The 24,698-nt window shown below is 40.9% G+C and overlaps 1 protein-coding gene across 3 annotated transcripts in view; it reads right to left on the bottom strand.

The window, feature by feature from the left end:
• The window catches only part of DHX35 (DEAH-box helicase 35), a 74,256-nt gene that overhangs the window by 41,405 nt on the left and 8,153 nt on the right, over nucleotides 1–24,698 (bottom strand). For all 3 annotated transcript variants that reach the window (XM_068523795.1, XM_068523794.1, XM_068523796.1), the window contains exons 3-8: nucleotides 21,221–21,313; nucleotides 16,925–17,002; nucleotides 11,093–11,197; nucleotides 7,545–7,606; nucleotides 6,592–6,661; nucleotides 4,596–4,655 (exon numbers count right to left, since the gene is read on the bottom strand). In XM_068523795.1, coding sequence (XP_068379896.1) covers nucleotides 4,596–4,655; nucleotides 6,592–6,661; nucleotides 7,545–7,606; nucleotides 11,093–11,197; nucleotides 16,925–17,002; nucleotides 21,221–21,313 — 468 coding nt within the window. The remainder of the gene's footprint in view (nucleotides 1–4,595; nucleotides 4,656–6,591; nucleotides 6,662–7,544; nucleotides 7,607–11,092; nucleotides 11,198–16,924; nucleotides 17,003–21,220; nucleotides 21,314–24,698) is intronic.

A 24,698-nucleotide genomic window follows, 5' to 3' on the forward strand; every position in this document is an offset into this window, starting at 1 on the left:
AGCAGCCAGCAAAGGAGCCTGGGGAAGCCATCAAGGAGGCGGAGAGAGGGGAGAAGGCGGAGCTCCAGAAGCTGCAGGCGGAAGAGGAAGATTTTTAAAAAGGCTTGGCAGACAGGCTTTTTGGACCAAAAAGGCAAGCAGAACGGGGAGGAGGATGAAGGCTTAACACTGTTGTGAGAGGAGACGGCTACACCTTCTCTGTTAAGGAATCTGTGGTGCTGAGGGGTAAAGACAGGGAGTTACTCCTTCAAGAAATCAAACTCAGCATTAAGTGAGAAGGCATGAGATTTTTATCCTTAAGATCTTTTACCTTTATTTGGAAATATAAAATATGGATTCGAAAGCAAATAAATATTGTATCAACAGTGTATGCATCTTGAGGCAGAATGAAGGACCAGGAGGAGTGAAATGGGTTCAACCCACCTAGAAAATAAGAGTTTAAGTCAAGTTTCAAAGACATGGGTCACACTGACACAGACACACGGTGAGAAACATAAAATGACATAGAGGAAGAGGCTCGTCTATGAAATGGAACGTAAACGACGTGGACGTCTGGTGCACTGCCCTCCCAGCTCACCAGCTTCCTCCCAGCAGCGGCTCTGATCTGACCCACAGGACTGGACCCCAACAGCCACGCCGACATGACCTGCCCACCCCTGGCCCATGCAGAATGGTCCCAAGTGGATTCCTGACCCCAGCAGACCCCAAATTCCTTCTCGAGGAATCTGGAAAGAGAAATTATTCTCTCTTCAAGCTGGACCTGTGACAAAAAACTGTGGGAGTTGTCAGTGATCCTATTTTCTGCCATGTGAATGGAAGCCAATAAAAGAAAAACAATACCACGTGATACAATGGTCAATAAATATTTCATTAATTATACCCGGTCATATTCTGTAATTGCTGACTTAATTAGGCTTACAAACAGCTAAACCAATCAAGGCGACTATTTGATCAGCTCCCGTCAAACTCCGCTTGCCTCTGCTTCCCAGCTGCTGTCACTGGTGTCCTCACCTGCAGGCTGGGCCACCCCAGACCCTGAGCGAAACCAGAGCGGGTGGTATCTATCCCTCCAGGCAGTGGAGCTTGGAATGAGTCCGTTGCCCACAGACCCAGCAGCCGGGGGACCGGGGATGAGCTCTGGCCCCCCTGGGCCTCCAGGGCAAAATGTTACCTGAGCCACGCCCACTCCCACGCCCACTCACTCCTCCTCTCTCATCCGCTTCAGCCCATTCCTTCCTCTTCCTCACTCTCTCTCACCTGGGAACACATTCCACGCCCCACGTGTACCCACACCCACCTGGGTCCCCCCTCACTCACACACAGACCTCACTCCCCCTCACTGGCCGAGCCAGGAAGGGATGAAGAAAAGGACGGCCCGAGCCCACCCAAGGACCCCGTGAATGCTGCTGACATCCCGGCAACCCCTGCGTCCTAGCGCACTCAAGGTGTGACACAACTCCTACATTCCACTTTCCCACCTAAAAAAATCACTTCCAGGAAGTCCGTCTCTATCAACGACAGTAGGCAGAAAAGAAAGAAGCTATGTTTTTAAATCTCCATGCCACACCAAAGGTGAAAAAAAAGTAAGCAAGAAATAAGTATTAACAATGATTCTAAAAAAAGACTTGGATGTTATAGATTTCAAGCACAATAAAAACTATTGGGAATAATTTTTAAAAGCGGGGTGGTGACGAACATAACGGGTAAAATAGAGAAGATGTTCTGGGCAACTTAGTCATGGAGGAGATAACAGGAGATGAGGTCAGGTACAGCCCTCAAAACAGCATTCCAGCCAGTATCATGGGTGAAGGGCGTAAGAATTCATTAAAGAGGGCAACAGAGAGCTTTAACCCAAGAGTTATGGTGGGCAGACCTAAGACAACAGAATCCTACAGCCCGTGAGAAGGTCCGAGAAACCGGCCAGGGCACGTGCAGGCATCTCTCTCAGCCATGCTGAGTTTTTTCTCCCGCCAAGTTGTTCTGCATCCGGAAGCCACAGGGATACCAAGAGCCAGGCCCTTTTCATCTCAGCTGCATTACAGAACTGCCCTCCTGACTGGGATCTCCACATCTGTCCTTATCTCTTCTACACAGCACCCAGAGAGATCTTTCTAGAACCCAAATACGATCAGGTCACTGCTATGCCTCATACTCTGCTGGGGCTCCTGCCCAGCAGGGCGAGTCCTTCCTCCTTCACGTGGCCTGTAAGCCCTCCCATCATCTGACCCCTACCAGCCTCTCCATTTGAATCTCCCATCGTTTTCCATTCAACTAAGACTCATTCAACCCAAAGTCCCTGCTCTGTTGTGCCAGACACTGTTTTAGATGAAAGGGGATAACATAGAGTAAGTCAGAGTCCCAGTCTTCATGGTGCTTACATTTTAGTGACGGAAGACATACAATAAACAAACACCCGGATATGCACATGTTAGCTAGTGAGAAGTGCTAAACAGAAAAAACGAGGAGAGTAAGAGAATGGAGAGCGACAGGGACACTGTTTTAGATGGTGGTCAGGAAAGGCTCTCTGGGAGCTAATATCTGATCAAGACTGGAATGAAATGAGTGCAAAGCCATGAGAACGTCTGGGGTAAGAGTGGTCTAGAAAGAGGGTTCCCCCCCACCAAGAGCAGAAGCATGCTTAGGTTTTTGTTTTTTTTTTTTTTTTTAAACATCTTTGCTTAGGTTTTTCTGAGGAACAGCAAGGTGAGGCAGGAGTGTAAGGAGCACTGAAGAAGCTGGAAGGAGGCAGAGAGGTGACTGGGGGCACATCACCCCCCGTAGGGGACCACAGGGCCCCTTGAACACATGGTTTCATGCCCCTGTGGTTCTGTGCATGTTTAGGATGCACTGCCCCACCCCTGCCCTTCTGGCGAACTTCTGTGCATCTTTCCAACCCAGGTGGGATGTCCCTCCTCTGCAAAAGCTTCTGGACAACCTCCAGATGACTAGCGAGTGAGCACCCCCTCCTTGGCTGTCTCAGCACCTTGAACAAAGTGAACCGCAAATGTCTATTCATGTGTCTGCTTCCTGGAGAAGTCAGGGAGTGTATGAATCACCTGTAGCCAGAATTGTGCGTGCGTGTGTGTGTGTGTGTGTGTGTGTGTGTGTGTGTGTGTAGCAAATGGTCAAAATTATGTGTTGAGTTGAACTGCTGTCTGAACTAAAATATTAGTCATTAAGAGAAAAATAAGGGGGGGGCGGTTTGAGGAGGGATGGAGTGGGAGGTTGGGGTTAGCAGATATAAATTTTTATATATAGAATGGATAAACACCGCCTGCCAACGCAGGGGACACGGGTTCGAGCCCTGGTCCAGGAAGATCCCACATGCTGCAGAGCAACTAAGCCCGTGCTCCACAACTACTGAGCCTGCGCTCTAGAGCCTGCAAGCCACAACTACTGAGCCCACGTGCCACAACTACTGAAGCCCACGTGCCTAGAGCCCGTGCTCGGCAACAAGAGAAGCCACCACAATGAGAAGCCCGCACACCACAACAAAGAGGAGCCCCTGCTTGCTGCAACTAGAGGAAGCCCGTGCACAGCGACGAAGATGCAATGCAGCCAAAAATAAGTAAATAAATAAATTTATTAAAAAAAAAAAGAACGGATAAACAACAAGGACCTACTGCATAGCACAGAGAACTATATTCAATATCCCATGATAAACCATAATGGGAAAGAATATTAAAAAGAAGAATATATAAATATTTTTATGTATAACTGAATCACTTTGCTGTACAGCAGAAATTAACACAACAGGGGCTTCCCTGGTGGCGCAGTGGTTGGGAATCTGCCTGCGAATGCTGGGGACACAGGTTCGAGCCCTGGTCCGGGAGAATCCCACGTGCCATGGAGCAACTAGGCCCGTGCGCCACAATTGCTGAGCCTGCGCTCTGAAGCCCATGAGCCACAACTACCGAGCCCGCGTGCCACAACTACTGAAACCTGCGCGCCTGGAGCCCGTGCTCTGCAACGGGGGAGGCCACCGCGGTGAGGGGCCCACGCGCCGCAGCGAGGAGTGGCCCCTGCTCACCGTGGCTAGAGGGAGCCCACGTGCAGCAGCGAGGACCCAATGCAGCCAAAAACAAATACATAAATAATTTATTTTTTTATAATCTTTAAAAAAAAAAGAAATTAACACAACATTGTAAATCAATTATACTTCAATTAAAATTTTTTTTAAAAAAAGAAAAATAATGTAAACTTAGCCATAAAAAATTATAGCATGGAAATTATTATATGTACAGGGAAAACTTCAACTGTACCCCCAGTATAAATGCTAAAGTCATAAATTCAAGAAATATAGGCTCCTACTAGAGTAATAAAAAGAAATTGCCTGTGTAGGGGAAAACATAGTATGTAGAGAAACAAGACAAATAGGTATAATTATGAACTCAATTAATTACAGGCTAGTTTCCACCCACAGGCTGAAAAGGAGTTTCCTCTGATCACATGGAATCTAGGACATCGGATGGTCCCATAAAGAAAGTAGGCCATCCTGCCAAGATAAGCTCTTGCTGCAGGTAGCTTCCCAAGGACAAGTCCAACAATCCCAGTGCTAACCGGGGACAGAGGGCGAGAGGGGGAAATGCTCATACCTCTGCATCCAAGGTGGCTGAAGCCACAATCAATCGAAGATCCCCTCGCTTTTTCTGAATCTAAAAAAGAAGACATAAAAAAAGACAATGATAATAGTGCGATACTTACAGATGAGATAATCTGATATCTGAAATTTATTACAAATAATCCAGTGTGTGTACTTTTTTGCGGGGGGCGGGGGGGGAGCTTAAAGATGAAACAAGACCAACCACAAATTGATAACTGTTAAGTCATAGGTGAAAAGGTGGCTCATTAGACTATTCTTTTTAACTGTGTAAGTGACAAAATTTTCCAAGATAAAAAGCTAAAAAAAAAAAATTGGATAGAGAGTATAAAGGAGCTTTAAAACCTGAATCTGAATTTACCAGAAGTAAAACCATTTTTTCCTGACACCTGGGTCTCTGGATAGTCAGAATCTATGTATATACAGTTCAAGTATGAACAAATACATCAAAAGCAAACAAACAATAAATGATAACACCAAGACAGAAATATGGACAAAAGATACTAACAGTTACTCAAAGAAACAGATGATCAACAGGCATAGGAGAAATGATCAAATAAATTATAGCAAAAATGTGTAACAACGAGATTATTTTTTCATCCTTCACATTGGCAAAGATTTATTTTCAGTGTTAGCAAAGATTCAGTGAAATAGGCCCCCTTGTTATACCATTCCTCAGAAGGCAATAACCTGGGGGGATAATTCCTCATAAGTATCAAAAAGTCTAAATCTTTGGCCAAGGAATAAATTAATAATGAAAATAACAATAACAACAGCAGCTAGCATATACTAAATTATGTGCTATTCCAGGGTCTCGGAGTACAGTTGTAGAGTATACGCACTGCACAAAGAGGCTAGGGGGCCTCTGAAATCCAGCCCACCTTCCCCTCACCCAGCTGTGGACATCCTCCCAATGGGAAAGTTACCTCATAGTCTATTTGTGGCCCTGTGTCAGGTGCCATCCTAATAATTTTACATTTTCTGAGTTTAACCTCACAACAGATTATGTCATAGGGCAGCTCTAAGAGAACAACACTCTTCAAAGACAGAGAGGTTCTGCCCAATGCAGTAGCCACTAGCTACATGTGGCTATAGAGCCCTTGGAATATAGCCAGTGTGACTAAAGAATTGAATTTTTTATTTTATTCTATTTCAACTAATTAAAATCTAAGGTGGCTAGTGGCTATCAGATAGGAAAGTAAACCAGCACAGAGAGGGAAACTTGTATCTGTCCCATTTTAGAGATGAATAAACTCAGCACAGTCAGATTTGAAGCCAGGCAGTCTGACCCAGAGTCCATGCTCTATCACCTCTTTCTAGACTCCTGTGATTGGGAATTTGTCCAAAGAAAACAACCAGCAAATACAGGAAGGGAGTAGAGGATGCAGGTAAGGTTGAAACAAAATTGGCTGTGGGCTATAACTGTTGAAGCCAGATGATGGGCACATGGGGGTCATTAAATCCTTCTCTCTACCCTGGGGTATGCTTGAAATCTTTTATAATAAATAGCGAAAGAATGAAAAGAAACAGAAATGCAACATATTTGACTACAAGGGTGCTCCTTGCAACATTATTTAAAATAACTTCAAACCTGGGAGCCATATAAATGCCTAACAGTAACGGACGAGTCAAATACTTTATGGTAGAGACGTGATTATAGAGCCACTAAAAATAATGTCTTCAAAGAATATTTAATCACACAGGAAAATGATCTTGATGTAACGTTAAGAGAAATACGCAAGAGACAACTTAGAACATACAATCCAATCCCCACTTTGCCAAAACAGACGCATGTACACACACAAAAAGATGCACAAATTAAAAAGAAGAGAAGGAAACATACCAACATTGTACCGGTGACCGTCTCTGAATGAACAGGACGACAGATGATTTTCATTTTTTTCCTCCGTATTTTGTTGGATTTTCTAAATTGCTACAATGACTTTCCTAATCAAACAACAAACAAAACAAAAACAAAAGCAGAGCTATACCTTTTTCAGCAGGCCAATGGCAATGTCGGTGTACAAGGTCCTCTCGTGGGCTTCATCCAGCATGATGGCACTAGAATCAGAGGGACAATCTCAGTAAGCATCAAACCAACCACTGCACAAGCCCATCCAGACCATCAAAGGGACTGCTGGGTATTCAGACCATCAAAGGGACTGCTGGGTATTCAGACCATCAAAGGGACTGCTGGGTATTTAGCCCCCATGCGATCACCTTGTAGCAAAAGTAACGCTAAATAACTCCTCTTTGACAAGGAGGTAACTCTTAAGCTAATAAAAATGATGACATCAACATATCTTGGTGAAGAAAATGGTGTATTTATTGCTACTTCTAAAGAGTTTTACCACCCACGCTGGATTCCAACAGGATCTAATACATGATTTTAAATTCTAATATAACATGTAACCCCACAGAGCACATAAAAATCGGGACACAGCCCACCCATCCAAAGGCTGTTAAACTGCAGAAAACAGCACGAAGAGGCACATGGTCTCAGCTGTGCCACGTGTGTACCAGTGAGTCAAATGTGATATCCTTTCCCAGAATACCACAGAGCCTGAGTGGGACCACTTTAACGCCATGAGCAATGGACAGAGACACACAAGGAAAGGGAAAGTATAAATAATTATTTGGACTCTGCATATTACATTCAACAAAATGCTGCCAGGTTCTGTGCTGTGCCTCTGCTGTCACCCTCCAGCAAGATAAAAACAAGTCAACAGACTGTTCAAATAACGACACGGATTTTAATGAGCCCAGTTTTGACTGTCTGTAAATTCTGAAAAGAACATCAAGGGTGGTAACAGCCAAAGTAAGGAGAAAAGCTTTGGGAAAGCTGAGCATGGTCGCGAATCCCATCTATTAACACAAATGCTTCTCAATCTACTTGTGTACTTTTGAAACTTTAGGAAACTTATCACAGGAAAAACACATTTACCTGTATTTTGTTAACAATGGATCAACCATCATTTCCCTGACCAGCATTCCATCGGTCAGAAACTAAAACACAGAAACACAAAGGTTTAGAAATAATCCAAGAAGTTCAAGTACAACCAAAACACACACAACCTCATCACCAGTGTGTGTACAAGACAATTCCCACCAAGGACTGTGAGAAAATGCCCCAACATTTTGGTTATCAAGCAATGGAATGGTTCACAAACAAGATTTCGAAGATGGGATCCTCAGCTGGGGCTTGCAAATCTTTTAGCAAAATTTCACATGCATTCACTCTGTGAGCATTGGCTAAGCCCCACTTCCTCTGAGCCTGTACCACTGGTACTGCTGCTGATGAACAGGCAGTGAAGACAAACCTGTGTCTGCCCAGGGGGATGCTGTGAGTCTGAGATCACCGTTCCTACAACATCCCCAAAGACCGTAGACTTGCAGCTCTTGAGGTTATTAACCTCAACTTCATTTGATATTATTTTAGGGAAGCTGGATGGGGTTGTGGTTAGGAACACAAGCTATTGTGTCAGGCTGCTGGGAGTTCCAATCTCGGCTCTACATCTTATTAGCTGTGTGAACCTTGGGCAAGTTACTTACCCACTCTGAGCCTGATTCCTCATTTGTAAAATGGAGAGAATAAAAGAATCCACCTCACAGGGTTATTGTGAGAATTGAGTGAGACAGTACATGTACAGCGCTTAGCACAGGCCCTAGCACACAGAGAGAGCTCAAGAATGGCAGCTATTACCATTTAAGCTTAATGAATGTTTATAAAATGCTTCAGAAAAATGCAGTAACAATTAGATGCTGTTATTCTCACCCAAAAACAGTTCAGTACTTTAACAAAGTTAAACATTTCCCTCACACACTGTATCTTCGCATTTTTACTTTTTGTTTTGTTTTTCAAAGCAGGGTGCATTTCCATCATATTTTTCTTGGACCTGATACGAGCTGCCACATACACACATAGGAGTGAAAATGAGAACTTGCCACCAATGACAGACCACCAGTCAAGAATTGGGTGCCCTGAAATTACTACCCAATGGAATACAAAACTTTTCATGAAAGACCCTCTAGAAAGAATCATTTGGTTATGCAGTCCACTGAAACTTATCTAAAAATTAGCTCGTGTAAATATATTTGATGGTATAGAAGAATAACCCCTTTACCTAGCAAAATGAATGTCCAAGGTAACAAAATACAGGAACTTAGAAAACAAGGCCCACATTTTTACAAATCACTACATTTAGATCATCTATTTTCAGCTTTCCTCTGTCGCAAGCTGAGGTAACTGAGTTTCTAACAACCAATATTCATTTCATCAGAGCATTTTCATTCATTGTTTACAGTACTGGGGAGACGCTGATTCGCACAGTGGTATACACAGTGGACACGGCTGAGTTGATTTACACTGATTACTATTGGTGCTAATTATTTTACTAGTAGCAATGAGGTCAAAGAACACACATATAAAATCCATGATCATGTGAAAATGGGAAAGTTCTAATTAGTGCAAATAACATTTGTGAATTCTACACTTTATCAATTTATACTATTGGGTGGGCCAAAAAGTGCCTTCGGTTTTTTAATAAAAATAAAAGACATATTTTTCATTTTCACCAAGAACTTTATTGAACAATGTATTCACCGTTTTGTTCCACTACCTTCTGCCATTTTACAGGCAACTTCATAATTCCATCTTCCCAAAACTTTTTATCTTTTTGAGCAAAGAACTATTCCAGGTGCCTTTTACAGTCTTTCAGGGAATTGAAATGTTTTCCATTAAGAGAATTTTGTAGGGACTTCCCTGGTGGCGCAGTGGTTAAGAGTCCACCTGCCAATGCAGGGGACACGGGTTCTAGCCCTGGTCAGGGGAGATCCCACATGCTGCAGAGCAACTAAGCCTACAAGCCACAACTACTGAAGCCTGCATGCCTAGAGCCCATGCTCCGCAATGAGAAGCCTGCGTGCCACAACAGAGTAGCCCCCGCTCGCCACAACTAGAGAAAGCCCGCGCCTAGTAACCAAGACCCAACGCAGCCAAAAATAAATAAATAAATAAATAAATTTATTAAAAAAGAACAAATTTTGTAAAGACCGAAATAAATGGAAATCCAAAGGTGCAATGTCTGGTGAATATGGCGGATGAATCAGAACTTCCCAGCCAAGCTGTAACAGTTTTTGCCTGGTCATCAAAGAAACACGCGGTCTTGCAGTATCCTGATGGAAGATTATGCATTTTCTGTTGACTAATTCCAGATGCTTTTCATCGAGTGCCGCTTTCAGTCAGTCTAATTGGGAGCAGTGCTTGTTGGAATTAACCGTTTGGTTTTCTGGAAGGAGCTCATAATAGAGGACTCCCTTCCAGTCCCACCATATACACAACATCACCTTCTTTGGATGAAGACCGGCCTTTGGTGTGGTTGGTGGTGGTTCATTTTGCTTGCCCCACGATCTCTTCCATTCCACACTGTTGTACAATATCCACTTTTCATTGTCTGTCACAATTTGTTCCAAAACCGCAACATTTTCATTACATTTAGGTAGAGAATCACATGCGGAAATATGGTCAAGAAGGTTTTTTTTCGCTTAACTTATGTGGAACCCAAACATCAAAGCTAGTCACATAACCAAGCTGGTGCAAATGATTTTCAACGCTTGATCTGGATATTTTGGGTACGTCAGCTATCTCCCGCATGGTATAACGCTGACTGTTCTCAATTATTGTTTCGATTTGATCGCTGTCAAGTTCAACTGGTCTACCCGACCGTGGAGCATCGTCCAGCGAGAAACCTCCAGCACGAAACTTCGCAAACCACTCTTGACACGTTCGATCAGTCACAGCACCTTCTCCATACACTGCACGAATCTTTTTTTTACGTTTTTACCTTTCTTGAAATAATGAAGCATAATATGCCAAAAGTGCTGCTTTCTTTTCTGCCATCTTCAATGTTAAAATGGCTATACAAAAATTCACCAATTTTGATGTCTTTTTAACACACGCTGATTATGATAGCTGTCACATACAATTTATCAAACTTGTCTCGAGTGAAGTTAAAGACAACTAAGTGCTACTAGAGCCATCTTGCGGAAAAAAATGAACAAACCTTTTGGCCCACCCGATATTTGTTCCTGTTTTTAAGTCTTTTACAGGTAAGTTTCTATATTTAGTGAGCTAGGTGGATTGGTGGGAAAACAATAAAACAAACATGAGAAAGGTCAGTTTTGAGTTCTGGTTCCATCACCAATGCGCACGTAATGTCAGGTAGGTCATTCAGCCTCCCAGGTCCTCAGCCTCTTCATCTGGAGAACCAAGGGGGCTTAACTCTACTTCCAAGGTCCTTTCTGGGCTAAGATGCGAGGACTCGGAAAGAGCTCTGCACCTCCCAGCAGATTAACTTCCCTGACGGCCAGGATGCTCTCATACACTTTCTGCCACAGTATCAGTGCCTCAGTCAGCAGCGATGGCTGCATGTTTTTATCTCCCCCCAAAGAATCTTCCTTATTCACAATAGGAAAAGCAGCTCCGCACCTCACCTTAATTCTCGTAGCCAGTGGGTTGGTGCAGTCATCAAAGCGGATGCAGTAGCCCACCTCGTGGCCCAGCACCGCACCCCTTTCCTCAGCCACTCTCCCTGCAACCTTTGGGAAGAAAGATCATGCTGAAAATAGAGACACAGAAATTACTGCCCAGAGCACATACTATGGAAAATCTAAAGGTCACTTATTCTTTAAATAGTATGTTGAACACAGTGGGAAATGAGAAGAGAAGGGGCAGGTTATTAGAAAACTAGTGTGATAAACTTTGCAGCTATCAACTTTATGTATCTCACCTCATTCTATAATCGACTTGAGGCAACTTATAAGAATAAAAATGGAATCATGTAAATATGTTACAGATCAGGATCAAAGAAATTACAGACAAAATTCAAAAGATCAAAGTCAATGAGAAAATTTTTAAAACACAGATATGCCTAAGTTATTTAAGTTGAGCCACAAATTCAGCTCTAGATTTCCTGGTGGGTGAAGCAAAAAGGGAAAAAGAAATTTCAAGATTCACCCTATTCCTAAAGCTTTCTTTAGCACACCAACTAGGGACAAATTTCCATGTCTTCATGCCTTGAAATAGAACAACTTCCACTAGACCATGAAGGCAAGGGAACAAGAACGATCAAATTCAATACTTGGCCATGTTCATTTCTCTTTGGAAGCAAAAGAATAACGTTTCCAGAGCAAGATAATCTAAAACAATTTGCAACAGCGTCCCAGCTACCGAAACTATTAAAAGGGGAAATAGAGACAAGAATGCAGGTTGAAAACTTTTCAAAAGGCAGATGAGAAGATTAACAAAGGATGCAAGTTAACGTAATAAAGTAAAAGTAGAAAACAAAATACATAATGTATTATGAAGACCATAAACTACAGATATATTTTTCACTTACCAATAGATGACAAATAAAAAGTGAGGGTAGGAAAGAGAAAAAAGAATCCAACCGCAAGATCTCCTACTACTACTACTACTACTCCAGGAGGCCATTCAAAGGCTATTAACTTATTAATAGAAAATATCCGAAATACTGAACAAACATAAAAGTGGAAGAACAATAATGCTTATAACTTAGTTTAGCTTGAAAGAAAAGAGAGTTTAATGCTCATTATGTAAACTATCTAACTAATAAAGAACGAAAGGGAAACAAAATTATAGAAGTTTCCTGGGGACCTCGCCCACCAACCAACCCCCATGCATCTCATCTCCTCCTTTCACAGGTGAGGCAACCTCCCCATGGAGTCCCTGCATCCTGAGTTTGGAACATGAGCTGACACAGGAGGTGTCCTGAGGCAGAGCTTCCAGCTACAGCCACCGGGCCGCAGCAGCCCCAGGCTCAGGAGCCCAGAGGCTCCCTGCACGCAGCTCTGCGAGCCTCGCACACTGGGCGTTATCTGACCATTGGTGTTTACGAAACTGTAGAGGAGATGAAGAGCGGAAGCGGTTCTGCCGGATGACTTGAAATTACAGATCTAAGAGGCCAAGACAGAATCCGTCATCGAGCAGCTGGTGAACACCATGCAATCTTTGAGAACATCTTATGAAACCAGAAATTCATCCTACACTGCTCTCCCTCTGCAGGTTATAGCTCCCAATAACCAGTGTTTCACAGGGACAGTTTTGTTATTGTTATTGTTTCAATTTCAACCCTACAGAACATTAAACCATCAATCTTGAAAAATGGTACAAACAGCGAATGTGTGCATAGAGATACTGGAGCTTATGGGGGAAACCGGCTCGTATGAATGAGCATAAATGAACCAACCTCTCCATAAAAATGTAATCGTTTTATGAAGCCAAACATATTTATTCTTATTACTTCACTATTTGTATACATTTGCTACAAAATGGATTTTAATTTCAAATTCCTTTTTAGAAATTTTATCCCGCATGATCACACCACTGGACATTTGAAAGGCCATATTCTGTTGGCTCTTTAATAGATTTTACCTCTACTGTTTAAGTTCTAGTCCCAATAACCTCATCAATTAGACTGGATAAACATATCTTTTTAATAGAAACAAACAGAAATAGGAAAAGGAGGTCAAAAGAAAAACGAGTCACCAATCACTGAGCACCTCCTATGTGCAGGTGCTGTGCTCCAAGCCTTCACAAATTTTATCTCATTAAACATGTACACAGTCCGTGAGGTGGGCAAGAGACCCTCTTTTTTACAAAGAAAGAAACTGAAATAAGACAGGCTTATAGCTTGTCCTGAATCATAGATCAAGGCAGGGCCTGGTCTTGAAGTCAAACCCAGACTATATGAGTCCAATGAACATACTCATTAAGGAACTGCCTCTCGCAGAGATCCGCCAATGGCTTGTGTAATCTGTTCTTAGGCTCTGAGACTGTTTCCAGATTTTAGTCCGCACACAAAGTACTTTCTGAGATGTAGCATTTCAAACTGGACAGCTCTATTAATACTGCACAGCTAATTTATATACTCTTTGTTCTTTAAGAGAGAGCATGTGGTTTCTTGGAAATTATCCATGGCTACAAATTTGGAGGAAAAATGCAAATTGATTAAGAGCTGGGATTCCAAACCACAAACAGAAAAAATTGTTCAAATGTTTTAAGTAAGTGAATCACCTTTCATGACATAAAAGGTTACGTCTAACATTGCAACCTAGTTGCCGAAACGTTATCTCCATTTTTACACACACACAGAAGACTTGGGAAATGTTTACCAATAATGTCTAACTTTGAAGACAATTAAAATGAACTTTGGGGAAAAAGAATTACACAATAATTAAAACTCAATAAGGAGTAAAAATAACTCAAGGAAATAGAATTAATTTCTTGTCCAGGTAGAGATGGCAAAATAAAGGCATCTTTGCCCCCATTTCCCTAAGAGCTAATTTAAAACAAAAAAATAAATAAATAAAACATATTATCAACCAAAACCTGCATCTCCAATGAAAGAAGGAAACTGGCACAAGCCCAAATAATAAACTAGGAAACACAGCTGCCAAATACTGTGAGGTCTGAATCTAGAAGAGAGGCCCAGGCCTCCTCACAACCAGAGCAGGCTGCTGGCTTCCTTAATGTAAGTGTCACCTCTTTAAAAGGCAGGGCTGACAAGCCTTGTATTAGGAAGACAAGAAGCAGTAGTGTGTTCAGACCCAGGAGACACAGGAAATGTCTCAGTGGAGACCCACTTTGACAGCAAAGAATCACAAAGGAGGGGGAGTTGAAGGAGAAGGTAGGCAATCCAATAGCAAGTATCAATCCCAAATCAGAGAGCCCAAAGAATCTTATCATGAGCTGCAACAGACCTCTCAAATCACTAAGGAGTGCTGGACCAGATCCTCATCCTCATCCCCCACGAGCAAAGGACAATAAGAGATTTGGTGACAGGCCATACCAGAACAACCTCACAATTCTGCAGCTAGCAAATGAGCCCACTCAAAGATAAGTAGTTATCATAAAAATACCAACACAGCCCACTGCATTAAAGCCAACTAAGAAAGAAAAAAGGAACATGAGCAAAAAAGCAGTTTAAAAAAGAAATTGCAAAAGTATTACCCAAAGGAACAGAAGTAGAATTCAGCCAAAGAAATCCAGTTTCAAAGAAAGCACAAGCTTAAGCTAAAACAACTTAAAGAAGAGACAAAGTCAAAGCACAGTTGAGGAGAAACAAGGTCTCAAATGTACAGGTCAGAAACCAATCTGTGGACATCCTCCAAATCTCACAGCCTGAACATGAAAGAAGTTACAGAGAGGCTTTTCCCAAATGTGAGAATAATCCCCCAAATTTACACAATGCTACAAAGCCAAAGGAGCTTCTCCACAGTATCAATAATAAAAAGCAAATCTAAATCACCCATGCCAGAGAAACATTAAAATACTGCTCTACTCTCTCTGAAGGAAAATAATGGGAAATCGTTGTCAAGTGAAGAGGTGGTCAGTGGGGACAGAGCCAAAAATTGCAGGAAAAAAGATTTAGAGAAATGTGTCAGTTAATAAAAATACTATGTTATTTTCTGGATTTTTAAAAAATGCTTGTGGTATTATCAGCTTTTAAAATTTGTAATGTATTGTAATATCTCCGCCCATTCTAAATATTCACTTCTCTAGCTAGTAAAGAAACAAAAAAGCATTCAAAGAAGTGATTATGAGACCCAGACAAAGATACAAAGGAATCAAAATAGAATAAATTTGTTTATTGTTAAATAAACAATCATGAACATTGTGGACAGGCTTGAAGAAATATCACAAAACAAACTGGAAAACAGATGATTCCAGAGAGGGTGATAAATACTAAAAAGAGACAAAGGGGACCTAATATACACTTAATTGGTGCTCTTAGAAAAGAGAAAAAAATAAATGGAACAGAAAAGTGTGCCAAGAAATAATGGATGAAAACCTGCCTGATATAATGAGATTGAGCCTGAAGATTAAAAGTTCTTCCACATTTAAGAAAAAATGAGACAGAACAATCAGCATCAAGACATATCCTGGTACAAAAACAAGCATGTTACAAGCATTCAAGCAGAAGAAGTAGGCCAGGAAGGTAGGGAGTGGAAAAACTCCACTGGACCTCAGACTATTTCTATACAGTGATCCTCCAGGCCAAAAGACAGCAGAGCAGTGTCTGCACAGCTCCTAGAGAGGATCAATCAAGAATTGTATATCAACAAAGACCACAATCAAACATTCTCAGGCATATAAAATTCAGCCAAGGGCTTCCCTGGTGGCGCAGTGGTTGAGAATCTGCCTGCCGATGCAGGAGACACGGGTTCGAGCCCTGGTCTGGGAGGATCCCACATGCCGCGGAGCAACTGGGCCCGTGAGCCACAGCTGCTGAGCCTGCGCGTCTGGAGCCTGTGCTCCGCAACAAGAGAGGCCGCATCAGTGAGAGGCCCGCGCACCGCGAGGAAGAGTGGCCCCCGCTTGCCGCAACTAGAGAAAGCCCTCACATAGAAACTAAGACCCAACACAGCCAAAAATAAAAAAATTAAATTAAAAACAAAAAAAAAAGAATTAGATTTAGAAAGGAAGTATTTAAAAAAAAAAAAAAAGAAAAAAAAAATTCAGCCAATCAAGAAATAAAGTGAAATGAGCAATTCAAAGTTGGCAAAACCTTGGAAAATTATTAGTGATTATTAAACTAGGATTAAAGTTAAATACCTGTGGGAGTTATGATTACAGAAAAGAATATATATTTATAAATCTTGAAATAAAAATTATAGCACTGCATTTATCACAAATGGAGGGAGGAACAGTAGAAAGAATCAGTGCGCTAATTTACTCTTGTGATAGGCAACTACCTATAACGTAGTTCCAAAAATAAGTAACACCCTAAAGCTTTTTGTAATCCTTTTTCTTAATTTTCAAGCTTTAATAAATTCTCTTGTAGAGAAAAATTATTTATCCAAAGTTCAGTAATTACTCCTATTTCACTGAAGTTTCCTCTTTTGTTAAATTCAACAAAAGCAAATATATGTCTATGAACCCATTTTTATAAAATCATTTCTATCCATCCAGCCAACCATTCATTTTTATGTGAACATAGAAGAGAAACTTGAAATGATGTTCACAAATGTTCACACTGTTTTTGCTGGGTGGTGAGATTTGGGTTTTGTTTTGTTTTGTTTTTAATTACTTTTTTCGTTTTGACTTCTGTACTTTATTACTACATAAAAATTCATAATGTACAGGTATCAATTTTACAAAAATAATCATAGTTCTTTTTCAAGTGAAGAATTAAATTCTTGAGGAGCTGCAAATCATATTCATTTGCAGCTTTTAGGAAACAAGGAAAAAGTCACTGAAACAGAAGACACAAACAGAGTCTTTACAACAAAAGAGAAACTCACTGTAACAGCAGCCACTCTTCGGGGCTGGGTCACTCCCACCACTCTTCCTTCGGCTGTCCAGCCAGCTTCTGCGAGGTACTACAAATAAAATCACGTTTCAGTATACACCTGACACCACTTCTCCAGAAACAATCTCCCCCAAGATGACCCTGGATTGTGTTAAAGTCACTGAGAAAAGAATTAACAGATGGTTCTTCTCCCAGCAGAGATTTAAAAAACTATTTTGCAAATGAGGCATCTGAGGTTTTGAAATGTTAGGTCATGTGTTTAAGTTCACAACAGAGGTGATAATCAGAAGAACTAAGGCATAAATTCAACATTCTGACTCCCCAGTCTTACAAAATTTCCCCGTACTACAGCTGTCTCAAGGAATAAAAAAACTATCCATGGGTCACTCAGAACAGTGCTAAATCTGTAGAACAAAGAATTTTAGAGTACACACAGAGACAACTCAGTAAATATCAACCATACAAAATATTTCAGTCAGAGTAAATAAAAATAAAAAAAAAAATAAAAAAGAATTTTTTTTGTTATTGCAAAAAAAATCAGACTTTATATACATGTATATATCCCATTACATTTTATTAGTATACATTAAATTTGATTATATGTATTACCTGATTTATTTCTGTATTTATTTGCCACATATACTTATTTCTTACATATTTATTTGATTATATGCTTTTTAAAATCCAAAATGGATAACAGGGGCTATCAGAGTTACCTGTTTTCATAATGTCTAAATTGTTTTACAATCAATATATATTACTTCTATAACAGAAAAAAGATTTAAAATGCTGTTACATACATGTATCTGCTCATTTGTTCAAAAGAAATAAAGGAAGGACAAACTAGAAACTAAAGAGAAGAGAATGGTTGACTACGGAGGCTTGGTAGGAAAGGAGTGGAAAAAGGGAGGAATGAAAACATGGCAGCAGGGACGAAGAGGGAGGGGCAATGCTTTAAGTAGAACTTTTTGTGTAGCTCTGACTCTCAGAACCACAGTCATGTTGCACGTACTCTTCACGTACCCAAATAAATACACAAAAACAACCAGGATGTGGAGGGAAACCAAAAGAAATGCAAACACTATCAAATGATCCTTTCTGTATTACAAGCGAATAACTGATCACACTGAAGGGGGTGGAGAAGAACCAACCTAAGTAACTGAAAACGGTATCTTGACTGAAGGCCAGAGGTGGAAAGAACTGTACCTAAATGCTGTAATCTACTCAGTAAATGTTAGGGGTATGGGTTAGCAATTCTGAAGCTATTTTATATGTCCGTTAGAATTTAACAAACAAATAAATACATTGTAGACAATGGAGTTTCTCACTGTTGAAGAAGAGTTACAAATAAGGAAAGGCTAGAATGAGCCCTATGATGTGGGATTGGAATCAACGAAGTATCAGAATAAATTCATGATTTTGAATATATATACAGATTGATACAGATATATAAGTGGGATTATGTAGGGATTTAGTATTCATATATATTTCCTAAATCTGCCCACTGAGACTTATAGCAATGTCACCTCAGTAACAATGAGCACCCTAGCACCCAAATCTTGATTTTTAAACACCATTCTCCAATAAAAGGAACCAGGGCTCCTTGGAGAAGTGGTTGATCCCAAGGCTAGTGCAGAAAAAACATAAGACAAGCCTGAAACAGTTTGTGTTACTAGAAAGTAAGGAAGTGTTCAAAAAAAATGAATGGAGGCTTTTAGAAAGAACCAAACTGAAAGAGCTCCTAATGACCAAAGGTGGACCATTCTGACCAACAAAATAAAATGGTAATATTGGATTTTAACCCATAGAACAAAATAAATATCCATGAATCCATACCGATACACATAAATAATTGAATAAATAAATAAATGAGGGAGAAAGGACAGTTCCTCCTTACAGAAGATTCCATTTAATAAATGTAAAAGGAAATAGGAATAGAGAAAATCATTCATTAGGGAAACACCTGAGTAACTGCTGCAGACAAGAGCTACTGAGGGATGCTAAAATTAGTAGGTGATCCTTTGAAAAGCAGCTTATTTGCAGTCTAAAAATATCTCCTCCAAGATATTTATCAACTACAAAGGGAAAGACAGTAACTTTACAGATGAAACCTGGCACCTTAACAAAGTGATCAAATTATCCTCACCAGTGGTAAGACCACCATGTCAACCCTCTTGATACGATGCACTAAGAAGGACACATCATTTCTATGGGATTCTTGCCAAAAATGCATGAGCTCATTCTAGTCATGAGAAAACGTCACACGAACCCAAACTGAGGGACATTCTATAAAATAAATGCCTGGTACGCTTCAAAAATGTCAAGGTCATAAAAGATGAAGAAAGAATGGGGAACTTTCATAGACTGGAGGAGACCAGGGAGAAGGATCCTGGATCTTCTGAGAAGGAACTTTGGTGGGGAAACTGATGAGCTTTAGATAAGATCTGTAGTCTGATTACTGGTATTGTTACTGTCCTGCTTTTGATTATTGTAGTAGGGGAAGCGGGGTAAGGGGTCTAAGGGAATTCTGTATTATTTTTGCAACTTTCCTGTTAGTCTAAAACTAGCTAAAAATAATAATTTTAAAAATGCCTGTAAGGAACAGAGTGTTTTAGATAATGTAGGTCTTTTGCTATCAAAACTATGAAATTTCTCTCTTGCACTGAATACATACACAAAATACTACCAACCACCCCAATCAACACAAATGCAGAAACAGAACTACAAGAATAATGGCTAAGATTCACCGAGTACATCACTAAGTGCCAGGAACTGTCTGGTATGCATAACCCCATTTAATCCTCACAACAAATCCAATGCGGAAGGCAACAGCATCAGCAGCAATTTAGAAATAAGGAAACAAAGAAGTCATATGCTTTGTCCGAGGACACAGGTAAAAATCTAAGAGCTAGGATTCAAGTTCAGCAAACCAAAGCCATATAACCAGGACACAGTTCTACCATCCAAAATAAAACACACACACTCTTGTAGTCAATCTCTTAGTACTAGTGTTAGGGGAAAGAAAAGCAATTTGCTTAATAATAAATCTGTCCATGAAGCCAGTCTCTCAATACACCTGGGGTTTAGACTTCTGCCTGCTTATGGTTGCTTACAGGTGGAAATTTAAAGATGCTGCAAAAGCAGGTATAGTGTTGACATCAAGAGTCAGTGGATGTGGCTTCCCTGGTGGCACAGTGGTTAAGAATCTGCCTGCCAATGCAGGGGACAAGGGTTCGAGCCCTGGTCCGGGAAAATCCCACATGCTGCGGAGCCACTAAGCCCGTGTGCCACAACTACTGAGCCTGTGCTCTAGAGTCCGCGAGCCACAACTACTGAAGCCCGCACGCCTGGAGCCTGTGCTCCGCAACAAGAGAAGCCACCGCAATGAGAAGCCCGCGCACCTCAACGAAGAGTAGCCCCCGCTCGCCGCAACTAGAGAAAGCCCGCGTGCAGCAGCGAAGACCCAACGCAGCCAAAACTAAATAAATAAAATAAATTAATTTTTTTAAAAAATCTATATTAAAAAAGGAAAGAAAAACCTGCAAGGACTCTTATCCCTGACCACTTAAATATCATTCTTCACCCTCCAAGTCGAAGCTCTTAAGACACACTTTGACTTCACCCTATCTTTCCACTCTTGACCTTACCTGTCCACTCTGTTGAGCCCCAAGCACTTCTCCACCCCAATATCTCTAACCACAATATTCACTGGATGAGGACATCTTCCCAGCCAACTGCCACTGATCATTCAAGGTCTATTTCTTCGTCTTTTTTTTCCTTTTTTTTAATATTTTTTCCCCCAATTTCAAATGTCATTTCTTTTATGAGTCCTTTCCTGATCCTTCTTTCCACTTCTATCCACACCAGATAAAATTTTGTCCTGTAAGAGAGGTTTCTTCCATAGCACTGCATAATTCTATAACAGTCAATCTTTATTCACAACTATAGCGGCATCCATCTTACACCACCTCTTTAACTGCAATTATTTGAGGACAAAAACTATGCATTACACCTCTTCAAATGAGTTCCCATTGTTCCTTTCAGAGTATGGCTATTCTATTATTATTTTAGAATTATAATAAATTGAAGATGACCATTACTTCTTCTAATCAAAGAAATTAAAAGTTTAATAAAAGTTCAAAAGTTTAATAAAAAACATCTAGTTGGGTTGACTATTTCTTCTCTGAGAGGAGATCTTAAAAATGCAAAAACATGGTAAAGAGAGTTCTCAAGTTACAAAATCCTTCCAATCAAATCTAAGTACAAAGACACATTTAAATGTACACACCTGTGGAATCTGCGTGCTTTTCCCACATCCTGTTTCTCCAACAATCACCACTGTTTGATAGTTTTCTATCAAGTACAATATATGATTCCTAAGCTGAAAAAATATAACCAAACATTGTAAATAGACATACATTTTCTCAAAAGACCTAAACAAAGATATTTAAACATTATGAAATGAGCTGTTTGCCAAAGGGAAGGAAATTTTAAAAAGAACTGTCAAAATATATTTCTAATATACATCAAAATATATTGCAGGTACTGTTGGTATCAGTACAAGGTGATAAAACTGAAACTGAGCGTAATAACTTATCAAAATATATAACACACATACCCTTTGATTCAAGATTTCCACTTATAAGAAGTTATACTACAGACATCCTAATACATGTGAACAAAGATGTATGTACAAGCATACTCATTGCAGCATTGTTTATAAGAGCCAAAAATTCAAACAGCCTAAATGTTCATCAACAGGGGAGTGGTTACACAGCTGTGAAACACTTCAATAATGGAATAATACACAGTTGTTAAAAAGAACAAATGTCTATTTGTACTGATGTGGAATGGTCAATCAGGTCTGCTATGGTAAGAAAGCAAAGTGCAGGATAGTGTGAATGATACACTACTATTTGTGTTTTTAAAGAAAGGGTAGGGACTTGCCTCGTGGTGCAATGGTTAAGAATCCGCCTGCTGGTTCAGGGGACGCGGGTTCAAGCCCTGGTCCGGGAAGATCCCACATGCCACGGGGCAACTGGGCCCGTGTGCCACAACTACTGAGCCTGCGCTCTAGAGCCTGCAAGCCACAACTACTGAGCCCGCATGCCACAGCTACTGAAGCCTGCCTGCCTGGAGCCCGTGCTCCGCGACAAGAGAAGCCACCACAAAGAGAAGCCCGCGCACCGCAATGAAGAGTAGCCTCTGCTCGCCGCAACTAGAAAAAGCCCATGCACAGCAACGAAGACCCAATGCAGTCAAAAATAAATAAATTTTAAAAAAAAAAGGGTAAATACATATATCCTTTATGTATAAGCTACTTTGAGGAAAAACAAAACAAGAAACTGGTAACTGTACTGTCTCCACCGAGCAGAAGAAAGTGGCCGGGGAGCAGGGGCGTGAAGGAGACCTCTGAATTTTGTTCAACATGCATGTATTACTTAATTTAATTTTTTTTCATTTATTAACTTGTGAAAACAAACAAAAAGAATATGCTTTCATCTCTACCTCTATGGCCAAGTTCACAATATAGCAACCATAGGTTACATCTATATTTCAACTGGGCCTTCCTTAACCCATTCAGTAGGAGCAGAAACACTGATTTGGCCACTGAAAAGTCACAGATAATTCCAAGATCCCATGTACTTAGCTTCAGAATGTATTTCTGTACCCACATTTGACTACAGACACACCCGACGATCTGGAAAGTCATAAAGGTATTCCATAAATTCCTGGTTTGGAATGAAGTAAAAACCTGCCAAATTCTCCCACTCTGATCACTGCTCAGCTCATCCGACTCCACACCAACAATGTGTTTGGTGAAGACTGGGAGAGACAGGATGCTGCCTTCCCAGCTAAATAAGGTATTGACTGTTTGGGGTTTTGAATTTAGCATTATTTAGGGTCTAAATATGTAGTTCTCAAATCTTAGTATAAAAATCTTTTAGGATATTTGTTAAAAATGAAGATTCCTAGCCCTACCCTCAGGGTTTCTGACTCAGTAGGGCTAGGGTGAAGCCCAGGAATCTGCATTTCTACAAACACCCAAAGGAGATTCTGCTGCAGGTACTCTGGGACTCGTCTAGATGCTTTCCTGTCGATTGCTTGGACTCTGTGCTTTCTCTTGTTTTGGGCAGGGAAAGGGGAAAGGTTTGGGCTCTTCACAGGTATTTTGTAAATGATATTTTGTAAATCCATCTGCTGGATGGATGGTTGAATGGATGGATGGATGGGTGGGTGTTCAGGGAAAACTTGAAAGAAAATTTGAATACAGAGAGAGACACACATGGTATTCCAGGAAAGGGAAATGACATAAGTAAAGGAAAGAAGATGGAGATAGGCAAACTATATGAACTCTATTTGAGGTGTGCTAGAAAATGCTCACGAAAGGCTCCAGGTTTGACTTGGAAATGAATTACAATAGGTGTAGTTAGGGCCGCACTGTGAAAGCCTTGAACGTAGAGCTAGCATCTGGACTTTAGCCAGGAGGCAGTCCATGCTATAAGTGTTCCAAGAAAATTGGGCAGCAATATACAAGAGTGATTTAAGCATGAAGAAACTGAAGGCATTAACTCATACTTCATGTGCTAAATACAAAGCATTGCAAATGGAGTCCGACGTGTGACAGTCAAGAGAGAGATGACAAAACTATTTCCAGTTTGGAGACTGGGAGAATGACGGTACCCCCGACAGGCACAGGCAGGGAAATCAAGGAGAGCTGGTGCAGAGGACCAGACTGAGCTTCAGCGAGGTTGAGTTTAAGGAAGTAAGAGGACAACCTTGCACAGCACTGTTCAGGGCCCAAAGAGAACGCCGGCCTACAGGAGGTAGCCAAGGGGAAGGCTGCCTTGAAATGGCATTGGGGTAAAGGGGGGTGAGCCTTCGATTTACTGCTGCTTTAGTTTCAACTTCTATTTTTAAAGCTATTTTCACTGGGACTTCCCTGGCGGTCCAGTGGTCAAGACTTCGCCTTCCGATGCAGGGGGTGCAGGTTCGATCCCTGGTCGGGGAGCTAAGATCCCACATGCCTCAAAACATAAAACAGAAGCAATATTGTAACAAATTCAATAAAGACTTTAAGAATGGTCCACATCAAATAAAATCTTTAAAAAAATTTTAAAAAGGAATTTTCACTTTTAGTTTTAATGGGGGCAGCGGTGGTGAATGGGTAACTTTTTATCCTTTTGGTCTCCTAGCTTTATCTTTAACATTTTATGAGATTGTAACTATGCTTAAGCTCTGCTTTGATTTTTATCAGTAACTTATACCCTTTTTCTTACCATTTTAATTTCAATATGTTATTAATACCTTCTTGCTTTCTTTTTTTTTTTTTTTTTTTAAAGATTTATTTATTTTTATTGATTGATTGCTATGTTGGGTCTTCGTTTCTGTGCTAGGGCTTTCTCTAGCTACGGCGAGCGGGGGCCACTCTTCATCGCGGTGCGCGGGCCTCTCACCATCGAGGCCTCTCCCGTTGCGGAGCACAGGCTCCAGACGCGCAGGCTCAGTAGCTGTGGCTCACGGGCCTAGTTGCTCCACGGCATGTGGGATCTTCCCAAACCAGGGCTCGAACCCATGTCCCCTGCATTAGCAGGCAGATTCTCAACCACTGCGCCACCAGGGAAGCCCCTCTTTTTTTTAATATTATTTCATTTATTATAAGTACAGCTGGAGGATGAAGAAGAGTCAAGAAAATTAAATACTCAGTAAACAATAATCATCCTTGTACTTCAACGTTTACTACATGTCAGGTATCTTACTAAATG

This window comes from Eschrichtius robustus, chromosome 16, assembly GCF_028021215.1.
Source record: "Eschrichtius robustus isolate mEscRob2 chromosome 16, mEscRob2.pri, whole genome shotgun sequence".
NCBI classification, from domain to species: Eukaryota; Metazoa; Chordata; class Mammalia; order Artiodactyla; family Eschrichtiidae; genus Eschrichtius; species Eschrichtius robustus.